This window comes from Centroberyx gerrardi, chromosome 23 (assembly GCF_048128805.1).
Source record: "Centroberyx gerrardi isolate f3 chromosome 23, fCenGer3.hap1.cur.20231027, whole genome shotgun sequence".
Taxonomy (NCBI): Eukaryota; Metazoa; Chordata; class Actinopteri; order Beryciformes; family Berycidae; genus Centroberyx; species Centroberyx gerrardi.
The window spans coordinates 14137092-14158239 of NC_136019.1; the positions used below are offsets into that span (position 1 = coordinate 14137092).

A 21148-nucleotide genomic window follows, 5' to 3' on the forward strand; every position below is an offset into this window, starting at 1 on the left:
TGTGTAATTCAAAGAGTTGTACTGAACTAACTGTACATTCAATGCCTGAATTACCATACAAAAGATGCCAGTACTGTAATCGGTGAGTAGCCTACTGATTATGTGAGGGTCCAGTTAAGCTTTAGTTAACACCTGTATACACTTTATCTCTCAACAAAGGTAGCTTTCTATTGGATTTGGGTAGTAAGACAGACCCAGGTGACTGTTGGCTTTTTTCTATCCTTGGTATTAATCCAAAATGAGTTTAAGTAGAGGCTAGTGTTTTTTATTAGATGGCCCCATTGGCTTTCACTAGCATTGCTAACAAATGCTAAAATCTAGAATATTTCCATCCCATTATCAAGTGGTTTTTGCACTGACTGCAATGAGGGTACATCAGACTGATTTATTACAATTTTGACGTATCCCATTAGCATTGCAGAAAGTTCCCACATTTGTAAGAAAGAGAAAAAAAACGCAGATGGCATTATATTCAAGGAGGTTTTTATAGTAAATTTCCTCTAAATATCAAATTTATTTATTCATCGGTTGTCGCTTTAATACTACGTCACTGCTCCGGGTTCCTTGCAGACGTGCAAAATAAATTAACAAAACTAAGCTTCTCGTGTTGTTTTCACTCCAATTAATGCATGTCAATATTTTCATCCGTACCAATGTATCAGGCAAGGATAATTTATGTTAGTATAAAAGAGATAGTGAGCTGCACACATATTTTAGGTTCGTAATTAAGGAAGGAGGGACATGCACTTCCTGGACACGTCAACATAGCTGCTGCGCAGTCAGACTCCAGCCTGAGACAGCTGTACCGTTGGAAGGGACAGTATTTTTTTTATATAAATCATGGAGACTTTATACGGTTTACCGTTTGCTGTGCTTGAATGTCCAAACATTAAACTGAAGAAGCCTTCGTGGCTGCACATGCCGTCGGCAATGACGGTGTATGCAATCGTTATTGTCTCATACTTTCTCATCACTGGAGGTAAATGGACGTGCTAAGCTAAGCTAAGATAAGCTAATGCAAGACTTCTAGCTAGTGTGTAGTGTTAGTTCGTCTTCGTCAGTGCTAGCATCTGATTTTCATGTCAAAGCTCTCTTGTCCTGTTGCAGTAATGTTAGATAGTAGTCAGATAGCATTAGTCAGTTAGCTAACGTTACTCCTTTAGTGAGCCGTTGATACAGAATGAACTAGAGAGTAAGCTAGTTATAAGCTAGCATTCTCAAACTAGTTGAATGCATCTTGATCCGGTTGCTATTCAAGAGTGATTATTATCCATTATTAATAGTTATGCTTTCTTTTCTGAGTTCTATGGCTGTGTTTTAATTACTACCATCGACTGGCTGAACAATGAGCTCTAACGTTTAATTTGTAATGGTTGCTTCCTGGCATGAGTCCTCTGTAACCAGTCTTATTTACTCCTCTGCAGGGATCATCTACGATGTGATTGTGGAGCCACCGAGTGTGGGTTCAATGACTGATGAGCACGGGCACCAGCGGCCAGTCGCCTTTTTGGCATACAGGTATGTCAGTCACAGACAGCATGACGTCATTACAGGTTCAGCATCTCAAATCGTATTTAACTGAAGCCAGTTGGTCTTGGTCATCTCACACAATACTGGTGAAATGGTGCACTAGCCAGACAAGGTAAAGCGTCACTAATGCAGCGACATTTCCTTTCCAGAGTAAACGGCCAGTACATTATGGAAGGACTGGCCTCCAGTTTCCTCTTCACTATGGGAGGCCTGGGATTTATAATCCTGGACCGCTCCAACGCGCCAAACATTCCCAAACTCAATCGCTTCCTGTTGCTCTTCATTGGGTTTGTCAGCGTGCTCCTCAGCTTCTTCATGGCCCGGGTATTCATGCGCATGAAGCTGCCGTAAGTCTTTATTTTTATGCATGTTTTCCACCAACCAATGAAGATCTCTGTATATCTAATATTTCTGTTAACCACACCCCAAAGTCTGCATGCCTTGCAAAATTACCTGGATGTAAAAGCAAAGGATAACTCTGTGCATTTACACTACTCTTGAATGTCAAATTGTTGTTTGACAGTGGCATAGTGCACTCTTTAGGGAAAAGGTAGAGACATTGGGCCTGATTTAGCCACTGGACAGGGGTCCAGTGTTAACATTAATTAACACATACATGTATTGAAGGGGAGACGTGTTTGAGACATGGAGACACCAAATAATGAAGATAGGTTCATTTGATGACCTATATTTTTTGCATTAGTCTATCTTTTCACTCTGACCTACATGCTATGGGCACACCATGCAACAATATATTGAAAATGTATTTAATATAATACTCTGTAATGCTCTGCTGCCCTAATACTGTATGCAGTACTAGTTAAAACAATCCCTTGTTTTTCCGCATTTGGCATTTATAACAAATGAGAGGTTTTTGTAGTTGGACCTTTGGTGTGTCACATAGTCCTTACAAATGTGCCTCTTCTCTTTTCAGAGGATACCTCATGGGTTAAAGGTGCAGACGGCACGCATCAACCGACACAGATGATTTGGAAAGAGGACTGTCAAAAGAATCAATCTACATGTGGGGGCCCAACAAGCAGTTAGACTCAAATTTTGGGTGGATTCAAGCTTCGATGAAATCAGCAACTCTTAATGATTGAAAGCACTGACCTTGCTAAAGAAATTTGGCCTGGCTGTAATGTCAGTCTGTCTCATTAGTGCTCAGTGACTTCCTCTCCTTGCCTCTTCTCCAATTTTATAAACAACTGGAGCAACAGAGGATCTTTAGCAGATCTTTCACATGGCTATCTTAATAATTTCACTGTGTCCAGAATCTGTTATCTCCATGCACAGCAAGTGTCCATATTAACAATATATACACTGTAGCATAATGGTACTGAATGTTTTCTTTATGAAACCAGGAAAACCATATAACATTCAGGCATTTTCTGTATAGTGATGCTGGAGCAAACTATTCCTGCCATACTATTTTGATTTTCACTTTACTAGTACTATGCAGCTGGGCAACTCTGTCTTAAGCCATTAGAAAAAAGGGAAGGAAGTTACTGCAGACTGTTGGGATGGAGCCGCTGATCTGCAGCCAGGAATGGCACTCTTTCTGAATTATTATACAATATTCTGAACCGGCAGTACATTCGGGGGGTGGGATTTAGGAAGTATGGGTACTCTGTACGTTTGAAAATGCCTTGAACCTGTCACATTAGTGTTTTTGTATGAGGGTGTGAAATAAATGTTCTTTCCAGAGCCGCCTTGTAGTGGTCATGCTTCTAAAAAAAAGTATAAGCACATGCATGTCATTACAAATCAAAAATCAAATTTTACTGTGCAGGTTTACATTCATGTATTCAGAACAAATTGGAGCAAAGATGAACATGACTTCATCTGGATATACCCCCCTATATTGTAGTGGCCTGTTTCCTGGTACTTGCAGAGCTGCTTAGTTCACACAGTCCATGTGATTTGCTTCAGTCTCCAGAAGGTGGCATCATAGATTCACTAATTCATGTTTTTGACACCATTGACATTAATGAGCGCTTCAAACCTAACAATTCTGAGCTTTGGTCACTTAATTTTCACCAGGAGAGGTTGGTCATGATCATCTTGAGCATTATATTGGGTTATTAAGACCATTACCCTCTCTTGACTGAATTCTAAAGATTATATGGGTTTTTAAAACAAAATAGCTAAGATAGTCATCAAAGATTGAATTTTTAGCTTGAGATCAAAATCAGCTACTACATGGTTATGCATAATTGTTGCTATTTGAATAAGTACTCTATCTGTGTGTCATGTGCACCCCATTACATTCACTTTGAGATGCTGAGTCTGCTCAAAACACCATCTGTTGACAGTTCCTAATGGGTAATGGCACCTCTCAAGCTCTCCTGTATTCCCACAGAGGCAGGGAGTATCTCCCTACACCCTGCATGGTAACTGATCTTTCTTTTCAGAAGTGTGAACACAAGATGAATCTGGCAATAGGAAAGCTCAGAAATAGCTCACTGGCATATGTCGTTGGTCACAGTTAGTACCTCTGATTCTTACTGTTATTGCTAAAACAATGTGCTACCATTCTGCAGTTAAACATGATTGGTAAACAGACTTAGCAGTCTGTATCTTTGTCTCTCATAATCTCCTTCATACATGCTTATTCTTCCGAGCTACTGAGTGTAATGATGACATTTAAATTTCTTCTGGCTCTCAAAACACATCTGTCACTCCTAGGAGATTGTTGATCCAGCTTCTGATCCTGCAAAGCTATAAGAGCTAGACTTGTCATGCTGCCACAGGTTAATGCAACATACTAAACTATTGTAATGGTATCTTACTCTGTTCTTGTCTCTACTGGCCAGGGTTTAGCCCTGCTGTGGCTTGTGCAGTTCACAGCCAGTGTCACCACTGTTTCAACACCTGGCTGAAGCTGGGTGGACCTCGCTGAGCCAGACACACCTCTAATTCTCCAAACATCAGCTTGTCAACCAACTGCAACGTAAAGGATTACCAGTTACTGAATCTAAACACAGTGTTTCTGGTTGGCTGTAGAAAGGTTTTGTGCAACATCTAGAAAGATTTACAGAAATGTCTTCCAAGTACATATAAAAATATTTGCTTCCCAACAGTTCCAAGAGCATCTTTCCCCCATGCATCAGAGAGAGTATGCAGGTTTTCATTCCAACCAAAGACTACACTGGCTCTCAGTTTAGTTTTAGTTACACGTATAACACAGGAAAAAGGCAGGCTAAATGCCAAAGTTGCCCATCTTCATTGAGAAAAAAGATGATGGTGTTGAAAAGGCCTGTTCTGAGTAGGACCAAGTGTTGGCCAGGAATGTTATATTTATATTTCTCCAGTTTCTCCAATTATCTGCTTCCTGTGTTTCCAGCCAAAAAATGCAACCAAGCATCCAAGCTTTCTCCTGTTGGAGAAGAAAACCGTGCTCATCACTTAACTCAAATGGAAACATAGTGTATGTAAAGAAGTCGAAAAGAAAGTTTTGTCTATTACTAGTATTAGTAATAGACAAACTAGTACTATTCTAGTACCTGAAGTACCTATTTCTCCTCCTTTCCTTCAGCTCCTCCCTCCTCTCTTCCCACTCTGCCTCCATCTTATCCACATCGAGGAGAATGGCCTGGGACTTTGGCCAGCTCTATGCGTCTTGAGATTGAGAGAACATATTGCTCTTGTATGAACACTGACGATGGGCTCTACTGCATTCTTCTGGGCAGCGAGGGCCTCCTCCTTCTGAATGAGGAGAGTTAAGCGCTCTGACATGCAACTAACGACACGTTAGCTTTTGGGAAACAAGGCCAGTCTCTGTTAATGAGGAACATGGGAACACTGGCAAATCATTTCTGAGCTGTCAAACAGTGAGAAAATAATTTCTAAGTTTGTTTAGTCAAGGCAGAGTGGGATGAAATGGAGAATCAACGATTACTGTCACACTGTACACCAAGTATGGCTAACTTTCACATCTCACCTTTGTTGCTATTAACCTGGCTCTGAATGTTTCTGAGTGAACCAGTTTGCAAAGCATATACGAGTTAAACATCTGTCACTGTCAACCGAGCATGAAGAAAATTTTGTCTGACTTCAACTAGGCCATAGTCACAATAGTTACAAATCATCTCCTTATGCTCTTTATCATACTGCAAAAAATACTTTTCATACTTTTCATTCACACAAAAATGTATTTGTGTAGATGGCAGTTTAACACATAGGCTGCCTTCAGGAATGTTTTCTTTTTACATTTTGTTTGTTCAAATTCAAAGAAAATGGAGACAGTTACTATGATAGCTCACTGCACCAAACCATAGATGGTAAACACCAGAGAAGCAGAAAGTACATCCTCTTTATGGAGTGGCGGTGTAACTCAGTGAGCAGGGAGCCGCCCTTCAGCTGGAGGACCTTCAGTAGAGTGTAGCTGACCCTGACCTTTGACCTCCCTAGAGGATCTCATTTGATCTGTGTTTAACAAAAGAGTACATGACATAAAAAATGTAGGCTATGAGCTACCAAGGTTTTCTGTCTTCTAACTAGTGTTAAGAAAACTCAATTCACCACCAAGTTCACTTTTTAATTTTTTACTTCTGTATGAAAAAGTCAACATACACATTTAATGGGTAGCCTGAATGTTTTCGATCAACAACAAAAACACCTCTTTTATTAAATTATTATCTTGTTCTTATTTATAATCACTGACGGTTATGGTTATTATCTCAAATATTAGGAAAAGAAAAGTTATGATAAATTACTTGATACCAAAGCCAAAGTAAGCATAGCGTAGCCATATATAAATTTTTTGCAAGTATGATTTGCTGAAAGTAGACATGGAAATTGGATGTCAGCAAATTAAAAAAAAAAAAAAAAAGTATATATTACATTTGAGCAAAAGCCACTTCCTTTATCCATTTTCATTTTACTTTATCCACATTGAAGTTAATGTTATCTGAATTATATCAAATTATCAACAATAACAAATAGGTTACATGCTAAGGCACTTGTGTTTTTTACAGTGTTGTTGGAATAGTGTTTGTAAAATACTTAGATGCACCTGGTAATCTTTCATGCTGGAGATGGATGGACTGCGTTTACACTTGTGGATGATTCTATCAGCTTTATTATACAGTGTAAGCTAAACCAAGCACACCTAAAGCATGAGAGAGACAGCATGTCAGGTCGCTGCAGAGGTCCGTTATGTCTTGAGGCGTTTGGTTTGTCGAGGGTCTCGTTGCCTGCGCTCCCCATTGTGATGGTTGTGTCCGTTTTCATCCGTGGGCAGCTTGGGACAAAGCCATGAATAAAGTTGAGATACAAATCAATGAGTATGAAAATCAAGAAATGTTTGACAGATTCAGTGTAGCTCTTGCATAAAACCCACAAGCATCTCTTGGTTTATTTGCCTTCTTTATCCAAAGATCAGATGGGATTTGATAAGGTTTTGGTCCAGAAGACATGATGATGTATCTTAAGCCTATCAAGTTCTCTCTGATCTTTGGGAGAGGAAACAATTGAAGCTAATGGGAAGCTGCTTAGATATGGACCAGAGCCAGACTTACCTTTCTCTTACTCTCTAGAGTCTCTGTGTTAGGCAGATTCAAACCGAGTGCTTTCTCTAGGTCTGGAAACACAAACACAGACACATCGACGCATATGAATGAGAGTGCTTGCAGAACAATGGTTAGACAGTATCATTATACACCTTGAGGTTAAATAACGAATGAGCCAGACAGAGACCTGCTAGTTTCACCACCTCCTTCCTAGACAGCACCACAGATCACAAACTCATGGGAACGTGGAAGGTACCTGTGAGAATGCGGTCGATTTTCTCCACCACCGCGTCGGCATCCTCCTCAGTGAAGCACATGGGCGGCTTGAACTTGAGGACGTTGCGATGAGGTCCGTCAGCACTAAGGAGGACGTGCTGTTCCTTCAGTCTGAGGACAGAAGTAGTTCAGAAACTGTTCTGCATTCTCTACTAACCCTGCACATTCAAATTAGGGTGTTTGAGCTATATAAAATGCCTTGTAATTAGGGTTAGACAATATATCGGTTTGCCAATTCATTGGGCCTTTTATTAAATATCGGATATCGGGCAGTCAATGTCGTCCACCTCTGATATGATCGACGCTCCTCCCTGACCACAACTTTCCACAAATTTCTTTTCTTTTCACATTTTGTTTATTCATTGATTTTTTTCCTGACTTCATTCTTTATTTAAAGGCCTAATGCAGGTTTCCATTCCAACCAAAGTCTACACCAGGTGATTTCACTGGTTAGCACACCTTCAACCAGAGAGGAGGAACTCATCAGTGAAGTCGGTCTTTGGTTGGAATGAAAACCTGCACACTCTCAGCCCTCCATGGAGTTTCTCCTCCCATTGAATAGGTGGGGCAGGTCACCCTGTTGTAAAGAGCTGCTAATAATTTTATTAATACCTATGGGTTGTAATGGAGAATTTTAGTTTCCCATGGTCTAGGCTGCTTCAGAGGCTTTTCTGTTTTCAGGGTGGTTTGTTTTAGAGTATAAAATTCTGGGGTAAACACTGAATACTTTTTTTTTTGGGGCGTAAGTGAATAAAGAAAGCTTTAGCACACCTGAGTGACAGGTGCGAAGAAGGCCGACTCCACAAGGAGAAGAGAAAACTTCAGTCAAGGACCTTCATCAGGCATGTTTTCTCTATTTTTGTTAAATTTGGGTTATCAAAGTTGTCAAATTTAAAGATATTGAATATCGGCACAAATCTCCGCTATTGGCAGCTTCAATACAAAAATATATGTATCGGTACTGGCCTTCAAAAACCCATATTGGTTGAACCCTACTTGTAATAATTCGTTTTTTGTATTTTTCAAACTAGATATTTTTTTGGACTTTTAAAAAACATCCTCCCTGAAATGTCAGTTTCACTATAGCTGGCACAGTTTGAGGTCTCCTAATGAGTACCTACATTATTTCAAAGGGAAATAACACACTGCTTCAAAGAAAGTCACTGCAAAAATGTGGTAACGTCTGTTCTGTTTTTGCCTCAGGCATGATGCATAGCAATACAGACGCAAACAGACGAGTAAATCACAAACACACCCAAGGACAGAACATCCAGGGCAATGCACACATGCATACAGACATAAACACTTACTTGTATATGACTTCTTGAGCCTCTGCTGTTGCAGGAGTGAGCTTCACCCTGTCTCTCACAAGCTCCGCCCCCACGAACAGGCCGTGACCCCTGCCAGACAGGACACCATTTGACCTGTAGTCGCCTCTGATTCACATGTGATCCTATACGCACTTCCCTACTTTTCAGAGATGTTACAACAAGTATGGTCTCAAAAAACTCTGGGTCAAAAGATCATCTGACAAAAAATATAGTTTTCTTCTGTCTACATCAGTGGTTTTCCTTCCATACATTTATGGATCATGGTAACATTGTAGACCAAATTGAGCCTTTAAAGTAATAATCCGTGACATTTTCATAGAAGTAAATACAAATATAACATATATATAATAGAAATGTCTATTTTGCTACTCTCCATTGCTGATAGCCAGTTCATGAAAGCTTTTCCATTTATTGTTCTAAACACTCGGTGGTGTTTCTGGTAGCTCTTTCCTGGGAAAAATCCTCAGGCGCACAGGAAGTGATGCGTTTTACATTTCCGGTTTGTTTGGAATAAACAGAAGAAGAACTGAGTAATTAGCATGAGCAGTGATAGCCAACATGGCTGAACAGAGAAAGAAAAGAGCGCCACCTACAGAAACTCAGACTGCACCAACAGAAGATCCAAGGAAAAAGACGTCACAGACAGGAGAACTCTGGGAAGAGCGATGAGCGCTCAGCACCAAAGATAAATATACCATACCATATATACCAAAATAATAAAAAAGTGAATCTCGCGGATTACCACTTTAATGTTGTTGTTACATCATCGACTTGCACTTTGGCCAAGAGATTAGAAAAACATGACTCAGCATTAGTGCGGCATTTAAAACTGTAGCGTGTGCATGTTTTCATCTAATCAGATATATATAGCATATATCTTGTGATTCAACTGTTGCACTGTGTCACTTTCTGTAACTTTGTGTGTGTCTGTGTCTGTGTGTGTTTGTCCACCTTATATCCCCCACCAGTGGATGCTTCTCCTTCTGCTCTTCCAGCAGCTTGGTCAGGTAGCCCCCCACACGCAGTGCATTATCCTGGAGGTCCTCTTTCTCGATCACGTCTAGCACGGCCAGACCAATGGCACAGGACACCGGGTTACCGCCAAACTAGGAAATTCAAAACCCAGACACAGAGGGAAGATTACACCAAGGTTAGGTTCACACACCTGAGCAATCTGCCGGTCGATCACCAAGGGATTCGGTGTACCACTTCAATTTGCAATGTGAGGCAACTGTGGACAGGACCTCAAGACAGAGGCTGAAGACTGTAGGCTTTGTTTCACATAAAGTGCTTCAACTCATATTGTCTGCTTTTGAGTGAGTGTGTTAACTTTTTTGCTAGATTGAGAGAAGACTAAGAATCAAATCAGTTTCCCCCAATACAATCAATCTAAATCAACCAAGTGGACATCATTTGCATGATATGACTGGAAAAGATCAAGTATGGCTGAAAAATCTCCAGTATGACAAGAAAGAGCAAGAGTCTTAAATTTGGATTCTTTTTTCTCAACGTTTTCCTTTTACAGGAAATGGCTGTAAACTGACACTGTCAAAGAAAGAATCTGGCCTGCACACAATGTATTTTCCCCCATAATGTGGAAACCAGATGTGTTTGAATGCCTAGCAAATATGGAGAAGAACTTTATGTCAAGGATGGGGTCAGGTCAGTGCTATTTCTGGTCAACATGGGAGACAGAACAAAGATCATGTAATGTGTTCACATTAATCTGCCTAATCTAACATTTGGCATTCTGCAGGATGTCACCAAAGCAAAATGACACTTTTATTCAGATCTACTGAAGCGTCATGGGACATAATGCTCTTACTGTATTGAAGTAGTCCATCCCCGATAACATGAACGCCTCTGCCACCTCTTTGGTGGTGATCACACATGACATGGGGTGTCCGTTGCCGATGGGTTTGCCCATGGTGACGATGTCAGGCACAAAGTCCTCTCCCTGAAGCTGGAAGGCCCAGAAGTGGGTGCCGACGCGTCCAAATCCCACTTGGACCTCATCTGCGATGAACACGCCCCCAGCCTGACGAACGTGTCTGTAGAAGGACAGCAGAATCCAGAGGTGTGCAGGTAGACACGCTCACTCACTCCAGCACTCTCTCACTCACATACTCACTCACTCACTCACTCACACATGTTCGCTCACATGCATGCACAGTTACACACATTGTTCATTTGCTCTATCCATAATCGTCATCAAGGGTAGATTATAAGGGGTAACACTCTTAGACTGCTTGTAGTGAAGGAGCACACAGTGGTTAGAGTGCAGAGGCAAGAGACAAAACAAGAAGTTTGTCAAAGTTTTTCTAGCATTGCTGAAGAGTCTCCAAAGTGCACATTCTCAAGAAAACATTACTGTGATTTTTGAATGAAGCAAGAGACATCCCTTGAAACCAAATTGCCAAATCATTGATACATATCTTATGAAACAAACCCCAATGTTGGGTGCACAATACAAGGTTGTTTTGAATATATAAATCATCAATTTTGCTGTCTGGTGCAGTTGCTAGACAGTGTCTTTTTGTGTTTGTTCATTGGTTGAAGAATTCCTGCAGTGTGCATCCAGCTAAGGTAAACATAAAATCTAGTTTGTCTACATCTTTTACATACTGTACATATACATCAGTTGTTACACAATGAACACCACCCTACAGGCACTGAGCATGAACATGAATGCAATCTCTTGGGTACATACTTTGCCACTTTCTGGAAGTAGCCCACAGGGGGAATGACTTGCCCACCGCAACTCTGCAGCGACTCGGCAATAAAAGCAGCAATCTGCACAAGAGAAGAGCATATCAGACCCAACACAAAGCCAGGCTGGGAGACTGGAGGAGAGAAGGAGTCCTTGCACCTGCAACCTGTGGATCTCCCGCTTTCACCAATGTCAGGATTTCACTTTTTGGTTGTAAGTAGGTTGTCGCAAAATCACCCCACAGACAAGAGAGAGGCAGTCACATAATGCTTGAACACAACTGCATGTTAGGTCTTGGAGAACAGGGCAATGGAGAAAAATGAAAAACTCCTGGACAGTGTCTTAACTTGTCAAAAAATACAAAATTGAGTATTTTGCTAAGAATGTATAGGAGTTTTTGTCACAATCTTTAGTCACATGTTGCTCTGCAGTATCACAGAAAGGGATGAAAGCGTGACATTGCAATCATACATCAAATTGTCCATTTTGGCTTCTTCCTCTAGACGCATGTCTGCACACATCCATCAGAAGCTGCTAAAGGCATTCTGTAAGTTCTTTAGGCTGAAATCCCGTCCTCCTTGCCACTGAAAGCTTGGACATTCCCTTGGGTTGGGCTTTTGAACATAGCAACATATGAACATAGGCCAATGAGCTTGGACACTTTGGGAAGCACTACGCAAGTTCTCGTGCTGTGTGAGGGGACCTGGGATTTCGCCCTAAAAAGCCCAAGTCCTTGGCTTGAACCTGAGAATTGTGAGAAATAGTGAAAGAAGAGAAAGGGGGGAAAAGGAAGGGTAGAAAATCAAATGAGTACTGACCAATAAAGAGGGCAAAACAAGGTAACTCGCAGATGCCTGTGACCAGCCATGGAAGTCAGTCATGCAGTAGTAATAAGAAATATTAAACAAAGCTTTATTTTGGTTAGCCCTTCTTGAGGAAACCAGACATTTAAATTCTTGCATTCAGTGCTTTTAATTCAACAACATTTGATGTTTCAAGACATGCAACATAAATACAAGAAAATTCCAGACAGTTACAAAGCACTGCAGTGCTGAGTACCAAATGTTCTGTGAATTCATCATGGTTTCCATCATAATTCAGATTTTGACACCATTGTGATGAAATTATTTGGGTTTTGTATTCATTGTGATGCCTCCTCTGTTAAGTCAATGCACTTATTGAAGATAAATTTATATTTGAAAATCACTTAAAAGACTACGTCGGCTTTTTTTGAAAACTGGCTCGTTGGTTAACTTCCCTTTTACATGTTATGATAGGAATACCACCAAAATCATCTCTTGTGTCTCTGGTAGATATCTCTGTCTTGTGCAAATGCTAATGTGTTAGCATGCATGTTAAGTGTCCGTGGGCAGCTAGCATTGTCTAACGTAAGAAGATAGTTTTTTTAGTAATCCAGAGTCGGTGTTGGTTTTTATCTAACAATCCTCCCTGACGGGCCAATTTCCCCAAAAGTCGGTGTAGTTCTTTGACATAAATAAGGCCGATCTTGCCTTGAGAGTTCATACCAGCAACCACAACAATGATATCAAACATGCACACTACCTTGCCTCCTTTCTCATGGGCTTTGTGTATGATATCTTTGACATCATCTGCGTATGCTGTGGCAGGGTCTGGGTGATCCGCTCTGTATTTGCCCCTGTAGACATCTGGGCTGGGAGCCTGTGTGAGGGATGGGAAGTCGGAGTGATGAATAGAGAGGATTACAGGTCATATCTTCAGGGGCCATGTCTTACCATGTCCTTTAATAATGGGGAAGAGGATTGGGTCCTCTGTGGTTTGAAGATCCAAGTGTCAGCCTAAAAACTGTCTAAAATATTGTTATTGTGTTTGTCCTTAGGCTTTTCATTCATAACATTTTAAAAATCAGTCTTGGTTCCAAAGATTTATACATTGGCTGACCTGCTCAAACAGGCTTGTTGGTTTTTGAGGCTATTGACCTGTCTAGTATGTTAATGTTTAACAAAATAAGGCATTTGGTCCAAAATATGTCAAAATATCTGTCAGTGGCCATCCAGTCACCTGAGGATTTCTGTGAATATCAGTGACAAATAGGCATAGCTGAATGTTTGAGAACTGCCCAGCGAAGTTCTCAAAACAGGCATTTTGTTATCTTTGGGTTGTTTACATTTCACACCAGATACTTCCAAGAAGTTATTGGTCAGCTTAGCTAGCCAATGGGTAAGCAATGACCTCAATTACAAGCATCTGAAAAGTGGATTTCCTTATAGTCTATGATCATGAATAAAACATGCAAGCTGGTGAAACAGACCGAATCACCCCACCATCAGCATGTAACATTAGAGCTGGGTATTCCACAAGCAGCCATATCAAAATACACCAATGCTATCAAAGGACAGAGCTGGATGATGGAGGGACCTCACAACATGATGCAATGATGACTCAGCTCATGTACCATTTATCTAGTCCTGCCAAAGGTATTGAAGTTGTAGTTTGTAATCAAAATCTAAATCTAAATATAAATGTTGATTGAAATGGTCAAATCAAAACTGTCCTTTAAAAGATAGGCAGAAGATTTATTATTTGGTGTAGAACTAGATGCACATTGCACTGTTCAAACTATATACTGTTCTATGCAGGCTCTTTCTGCCTATTAGCAAGACAGCTCCCACAGAACAGTATCTACAAATTATTGTAAGACCTATGAAGTTAGTAAATATAAATATTCAAATATATATTAATTAGTCAAATTAGTGAATAGATTAGTAAGTATTAAAGTAGTAAATAGAATAGAGTGAACCATCCCTTAAAAAGGAATGAGTGTGTTTATGTCCAGCAAGACAGCCTGAACTACATGGGGAACTCTCAAACATGTCAATGCATAGAAACCAGAGGGACAGAAGAACACATAAATCCTTCAGGATGATGTCTCAGCAGAAGAAGAGTAACCAGAGACAGTCTGGCTCTATCAGCTCCCTAAAAACTTCTCCTTAGCGGGACAAAGACTGACATGGACGCTATTTTGGAAAATCCTCCAAGAGGTATAAGAAGAGAAGAAGAAGAAGAGAAGAAGAGAGGAGAGAGAGTAGAGGAAGACCCAAGAGAGGACCGTGTAACGACTAGACCCCCCCCCCCCCCCCCCCCCCCCCCCGCCTTCGACAAGAAAAGATCCCATCTCAGCATTTGTCTATGGTATAGTGATATCCTAATGTTACTTATAACTGGTGATCTGTATAACCCTATGTTTAGTTGGTATACATTTTGTGACTACTCCAAATAAGGATGAGATTGATGATTGATTAAGATAGATGATGAAATTGACTGATCCTGGAAGAATTGTTACTCTGTTCTGTTCTTATTAAAGAAAGAAGCTATTATTTCACTTAAGGTGTTTTGGCTCTTCCTTGCACAAGTATCTAGCCTGATCCCAGTGAAAGATCCCCCCTAATTGTTTTAAAATTCTTTATTTATGCAAAATAGATAGTGGGTATTATTCCTTGACTGTCTTGCATATAGTCTGGTTTGGATTTACCCCTAAAAATCCTACATTATCTTATCTGAAGGAGGGCGGCACAGGAACATGACCTGTGGGAGTAATTGCTTATTACATAATTAAACACACTCACATCAAACACACATACAGTACTGTGCAAACATCTTAGGCACATGTAAAAAAAAGCAAAGATGCTTTCAAAAATAATTAAATGAAAGGTAAAATTACTATAAAGAGCAGTCTACTGACACTCTAATGCAGAAAACAAATAAACATCTAAGACAAAATTTACATTAAAAAATCTAGGGTGCCTAAGACTTTTGCACAGTACTGTACACAGAGTGGCCACTTTATTAGGTACACTTGGTTAGTACTGGGTAAGATCCCACCGTTTCAGATCCACCCGAATTCTTTGAGGCATGGATTCAACAAGGTGCTGGAAACCGTTCCATAGGGATCTTGATCCATGCAGACTCAATAGTCATTCAGTTCCTGCAGATTTTCTGGCGCATTCATGCAGTCATGCTACACACAATGCCGCTCCATCTCATCCCAAAGGCCATTGGAGTAAACTGAAGTCACTTCTCAGGTTTCCGGAAGCATCTTTAGATGATGCGTGCTTTGTAACATGAAACATTATCCTGCTCCAAGTGTCCAGGAAGTGTCCATTTGACAAAGGCTAGACTGTGAAGGGATGCATCTGGTCAGCAGCAATGTTTAGGTACACTGTGGTGTTCAAATGATGCTGCATTGGTACCAAGGGGCCTAATGTGAAGAAATATCAAGAAAACACCACACCCAAACACCCAAACAATTTTGGTGATCATGTGCTCACTTTAGCTTCATCTTGGTCTTAGCTGACAGGAGTGGAATCCAGTATGGTCGTCCAGTTCAACCAGTTATACTCCACTATGCACCACTATTGTACTAAGATGTTTTACATACTTGCAGCCTGCCTGTCAGCTTGAACAAGTCCCCCCCCCCCCCCCCCCCCCCCTCCCCCCCCCCTCCCAACCTCTGTCAGTACTGGGGCATTTTCACCCTCAGGACTGCAGGTGACAGGATTTGTTTTGTTCATTACACCGTTCTCTGTTGTAAACTCTAGACAATGCAGTGCGCAAAAGTCCCAGGACAGCAGCCGTTTTTTAAGATGCTAAAACCGGTGCGTCTGGCACCAATGATAATGCCACGTTCAGAAGCGCTTGCGTCACGCGTCTTGCCCAGTGTAACGTTTAGTCAAACAGTGACTGAACCTCTCGGCCCTGCCTGCATGCTTTATATTTAAGCTTTATTTAACTGGGACTCATTGTCTAGATTAGTGAGCTGTTTACGTAAAAAACAGAGAGGTGTACCTAAAAAAGTGGCCATATATCTACGCATGCATACACACACAACCATATGCACACATATACACACACATACTGTCTATCTCTGCCTCTGTCTCCATCACTCTCGCTCTCTCACACAACACACAACACACATGCATGCACGCACAGGTGTGAACACACACAGTAGCCTGCCAGAACCCAGCAGAGCAAGTTGAGTCATGGTGTTTTGATGGTGTGCATGCAGCAAAACAGGCAGAAAGAAGCACTCACCACATGAACAGATTGATTCCGCTCAGCGTCTGACAGCTGGTGGAACTTATACGGACTGATGTCAATTAGCGATGAAACGTGGCCATGGTATGCACTGCAAACAGAGGAAACCGTGGACAATGGGAACACACAGTTACAGTGACAGTTCAGGGAAAGGAGTTTGATTATGTCTGTATAGAATGCATATTTTGCTGAATATTTAGAATCATGAACACTGATGTACATTAAATTGTACATTAAATTGAAATCAATAAAAACATTCCAAACACTGAATAGAATGTAAAAACAGACACAATGTAAGTCTCATCACTCCCCTCAATTATTATATGAGGCGGACTGTGGATACATCAAGCTGGTGCTATGTTCTGTTTTTTCAGTTTACAGTGGGATCGAATCACAGATAATCGCATTATAATCATTCTTCCACTAATCATTATCATACATTTTCGTTTTGCCCATCCTGCACTGGTGCCAACCTTCGGAGGAGAATGCGGCCCTGGCAGCAGCACTTACTTGTCGAGCGTGATGATATCTTTGTGGCCCGTATACTGCCGGGCCAGACGCAGGGCCAGGTCGTTGGCTTCAGAGCTGAAGTTCAGAGGGGGCAAGGGTTACTCGGAGTTACTCAGTCACCACAGAATACACAGGTGAAGCCGCGGATATCACTAGCAAGCCAGACAAGGTTTGATATTTTACAGCCCATCGTGAAGGCACAGGAGGCACTCCCTATTTATGATTTGGTAATTAAATCATTAAGTATGTGCAGGCTCATACAGGACCGTGTAAACCAAATCATTAAAACTTCTGCATTTCAGTTCCTATGTGTAAAGTCAACAGTAGCATTATATTTGTGGATCACTGGAGAATACTGTGTGTATTTATATGTGTTTTTGTTTTTAAATATCATATCATCGGATCATTGATATGATCATTCCTACAACTGCATGAGCAGCCATTGGTAATTTCAGGTTAAAACACTATTTGTTTTTATCATTTGTTAATCTATTTCACATACTACAGCAGATACATTCAACACTGAGGCTGACACGCCTGTTTACTTTACAGGCTGTATAGATTAACTCCGACCATAGCAAATAAAACTGAACTGAAACTCATTGCTCTTACACTAGAATATCTGCTTTCTTTGCTCTACCTGTGTTTTACAACCTGTGATTTAAAGGTAAACTTAATTAACCTCTGGCACATGTTCATGCATTTTTGCTGTCAGACCAGTTTGGTGCCTCTGATTGCATGTGTGGTCACATTGCAAAACACCAGCGCTGGCTGTTGACCCTGCACCAGCCACCGTGGGTGTGCATTCACGATGCTTCCCCCATTGGCTGGCTCTTCATATCTTTTGCTATCTTTCTCCCCTTTATCATCAACACGTTGTAGTCTTAAAGTATTTTTTCCCCTCAAGTCGGTCTGGTTGAGTTGTACCTTTGAGCAGAGCTTCGAAAACATTTGGATATAACATCTGAATAACATCTGAACCACGCACTGATTTTATAAGTGCCTCTGCTTCGTGGCGTTTATAACTTCTTTCATTGATTTTCCTTTAAGTAACAAACGCACAGTCCAGTGCTTAGCAAGCGAAGCATATAGGGTCATGATGTACACCCTTATTACCCCGGATCAGATAATTCCTGTTCACTCTGCAGATCTGCAGCAACTGTAGTAAATGAGTAACCACACCAGTGCTGATCAGTAGAATGGCTCGTTGGACATCATTCCCCCTCTCATACCTGTCCCCCGAGTCCCAAGCATCTCCATGTCAAGGCAGAGCAGAAGCTGGACATGCATCACAATGTGGCACTGAAAGGCCAAATGAGCTCATTCTGGGAAACCACCACAATTTGGTTTGTTTTGGCAGCGTAGAAATGCAGGAACGTTGATCCGGGACCACTTTCAGCTTTCACGTTGTTATAAATGAGATGGTCAAGCTAATATTGCCACTGACCCTTGATCAGCACAACTGAGAGGCTTGAAGAACCCAGACCAGGGGGAGGCTGGTGCATAGAGGATAAGGAGGATGATCCACGCCAATTTTTTGACTTTTTACCTTAAAAAGCAGGTTGTTTATTCTTGAGTACACTAGGAACTAATAGCCATACATTTTTGGATCATACCCTTTTATAACACAGCTCTGTCCTCCTCAGTCACCAGCCTCCACTGATCCACACCCAAGTGAAAACCGAATCTGGACAATCTTCCTTTATCAAGTATCTGCTGCAAATCCTTACAGCAGATCAACTCAATGCATTAGATTAGTCTGAGGAAGACAAGCATTTGGCGCCAGGGGAGAGTGTCTGAACTATGAGAGAAATGCGGACCTACCCAGAGTTGACGAAGTAGCAGACAGACAGCTGGTCCGGCAGCGTGGCCTGCAGTCTCTGGGCGTACAGCACCAGGTTGTCATGCAGGAAACGCGAGTTGGTGTTCAGTAGTTCCATCTGCTCAGCTCCAGCCTTCACCACATCTGGGTGGCTGTGGCCCACTGAGAAATGGAGGAAGGATGTACGCATAGGATTGGAACCGGTCCACAAGTTCAGCGCACAAACATAAGATTAGAACGAGACCTTAAATCACGGGATTGTAATCGGCCTCTGAGGTCACCGGAAAAGAAACCACGACAACTGATATTAAAGGCACAAAATTGCAGGCCTTGCGTTTAAATTAAAGCGTATTGAATGTGGTACGCCAGAGGAGAGCCCATTTTACTTTCCTGTTTCTTCCGGCAAGTAGTGCCAGTTTCAGTCACTCACAGCTTAGGTATACATTACAACTGTGTGCAACCGCCACTGGCATCACATGAGACTTATTTGGATGAGACATCGAGACACGGAAATAACAGCATGTATTCTAGTGAAGACAGAGCCTAAAAAATATAACACCTCTAACCTACTTTGATCCCACGTTTGAATGCCAGCCTGTGCTGAAAAAACAGGTCAACATCAAACACAACCTGTCTGCATGCAACAGAGAATACGTGTTTTCAGGTTTGCAATGTTTGGTGGTGGTGATGATATAAAAACAATATACAAGGGGGCTTGATATGACATATTTCTCTTTTCACGTGTGTTTGCATGTGTGTGTGTGTGTGTGTGTGTGTGTGTGTGTGTGTGTGTGTGTGTGTGTGTGTGTGCGTGTGTCGGTGTGTTTACCGTGGGCCACATTGTTGATGCAATCCAAGTACCGCTCTCCTCTTTCATCATACATGTACTGGCCTTTGGCTCGCACAATCTTGATTGGGTCATGGCTGAAGAAAACCTTACAAGATGGCCTGCAATGGAGCTAATATTAATGATCATATTCACTATGTACACATAGTGCATTTGACCCTGTTCCAACAGTTTTCATGTAGTATGATATGATATTAGAGATATTATGATATGATAGAAAAGAGAGAAATTGGAGCTACGATTTTACTCCATACAGGCAAATCAGGGAAATTAAAAAACCCCTAGAAGTTGTAATGATGTATTATTGAACACATAATTGAACAGAGTTTACAATCAAATAAAAAATCACTCAAATGACAAATGGTCCTGGTAGTTTTTAATCCTATCAACCAATGAACATTTTTTTAGAGGATTAGAGAAGCAGGTTATGGTATTTCGTCAACCTTGGCAACTCAGCTGCAAATCTATAGTTTCGACATAAAAAAGTTGAAAAGTTGAAACATTGTGTTGCATAATTGCGAAAGATAAGTCTTGAGATAAAACAGCTCTTATGCAGTTTAAGGGAAGATTTGCATAGGTCTTTTCTGTTTTTATTTGTCTTGTAAAAATATGAATAGGACGCTGGGAGATGCCATTACGTTACGACTTGCATCCTTATCGGAAACTTTGAATTCATCAACTTGTAAATAAAGCGTTGCCACCGACACCATATGAATGCAGAATGTTAATTATCTTACCCAATGTGCTTCTTCCTCAAGTCGACAGTCTTCTTTTTATCAAAGATTTCCGTCGACATCCTGATGTTGTTCGACTTGAGGACGATGGACACTTGTCTCTTCACCAACACCAGATTAGTTATATCAGCTCCAGCAGAAGTGACTCGGCAGTCGCACGCACGCGCGCGCACACACACAACACACACACACACACACACACACGCACACACACACACACAAACACACACACACAGCGCAGCTCTCCCATGCTGCCACCTAGGCGTCACTTCACCGCTGTGAGAACTTGCAGGTGACTCAAGGACTGTGACGTCAGGTTGAGGCAGGTGAGTTTTCACTTCCATAGGAGCAACTATATTAAACTGTCTGTAGTCAAACTCTCTATTTGCATTGACTAATATTTTCTTTCAACCATATGCAAAAAACACATATAAGTCCATATACACAGGATCTGACATCCAATTTCGAAATATTTGTTATATATTGACCAACAATGTATGCTGGCAGGCTATTTCAACACCTATTCTACAGCTGTTTCAAATGTATGTGTTTATATATAATGCATCTTGGAATGAGCACATATATTTTAAACATCAGTAAATGTATGAATAATGTATCCTGCCATTAGTTCATACTTCAATTTACAATATATCCTTGTATGAATATATGCTATATCAAATGTATTTCTGTACAATCATATAAATGCATGAAGTGCATATATGAAATAAAGTATCCATTTTTGTAATATTGGCATACATATTGTATATGTAGGTACAATATACAGTTAACAGATACAAGCTTT

General features: G+C 41.0%; 2 protein-coding genes across 5 annotated transcripts; one reads left to right on the plus strand and one right to left on the minus strand.

The window, feature by feature from the left end:
- The first annotated feature begins 752 nt into the window (after window positions 1-752).
- ostc (oligosaccharyltransferase complex subunit) lies at window positions 753-3237 on the plus strand. The gene is made up of 4 exons (XM_071926564.2): window positions 753-979; window positions 1425-1518; window positions 1680-1877; window positions 2465-3237. Exons 1-4 carry the CDS (start codon window positions 841-843, stop codon window positions 2481-2483), a joined length of 450 nt encoding a protein of 149 aa, XP_071782665.1. The 5' UTR covers window positions 753-840; the 3' UTR covers window positions 2484-3237.
- A 2819-nt stretch (window positions 3238-6056) lies between these two features.
- etnppl (ethanolamine-phosphate phospho-lyase) lies at window positions 6057-20463 on the minus strand. 4 transcript variants are annotated; one of them, XM_071926573.2, is made up of 13 exons: window positions 20350-20463; window positions 19595-19713; window positions 18768-18927; window positions 16944-17018; window positions 16431-16524; window positions 12924-13040; window positions 11361-11443; window positions 10476-10701; window positions 9602-9756; window positions 8630-8719; window positions 7300-7430; window positions 7053-7114; window positions 6057-6775 (listed from the first exon to the last, which is right to left on the minus strand). In XM_071926573.2, exons 1-13 carry the CDS (start codon window positions 20406-20408, stop codon window positions 6689-6691), a joined length of 1458 nt encoding a protein of 485 aa, XP_071782674.1. In that variant the 5' UTR covers window positions 20409-20463; the 3' UTR covers window positions 6057-6688. The 4 variants fall into 4 exon arrangements, 2 of the variants coding, with proteins under 2 accessions (XP_071782674.1, XP_078147895.1); XM_078291769.1 differs by having other exon boundaries at window positions 19595-19724; window positions 20350-20431; XR_011785557.2 differs by lacking the exon at window positions 6057-6775 and having other exon boundaries at window positions 8630-8786.
- Window positions 20464-21148: the final 685 nt, after the last annotated feature.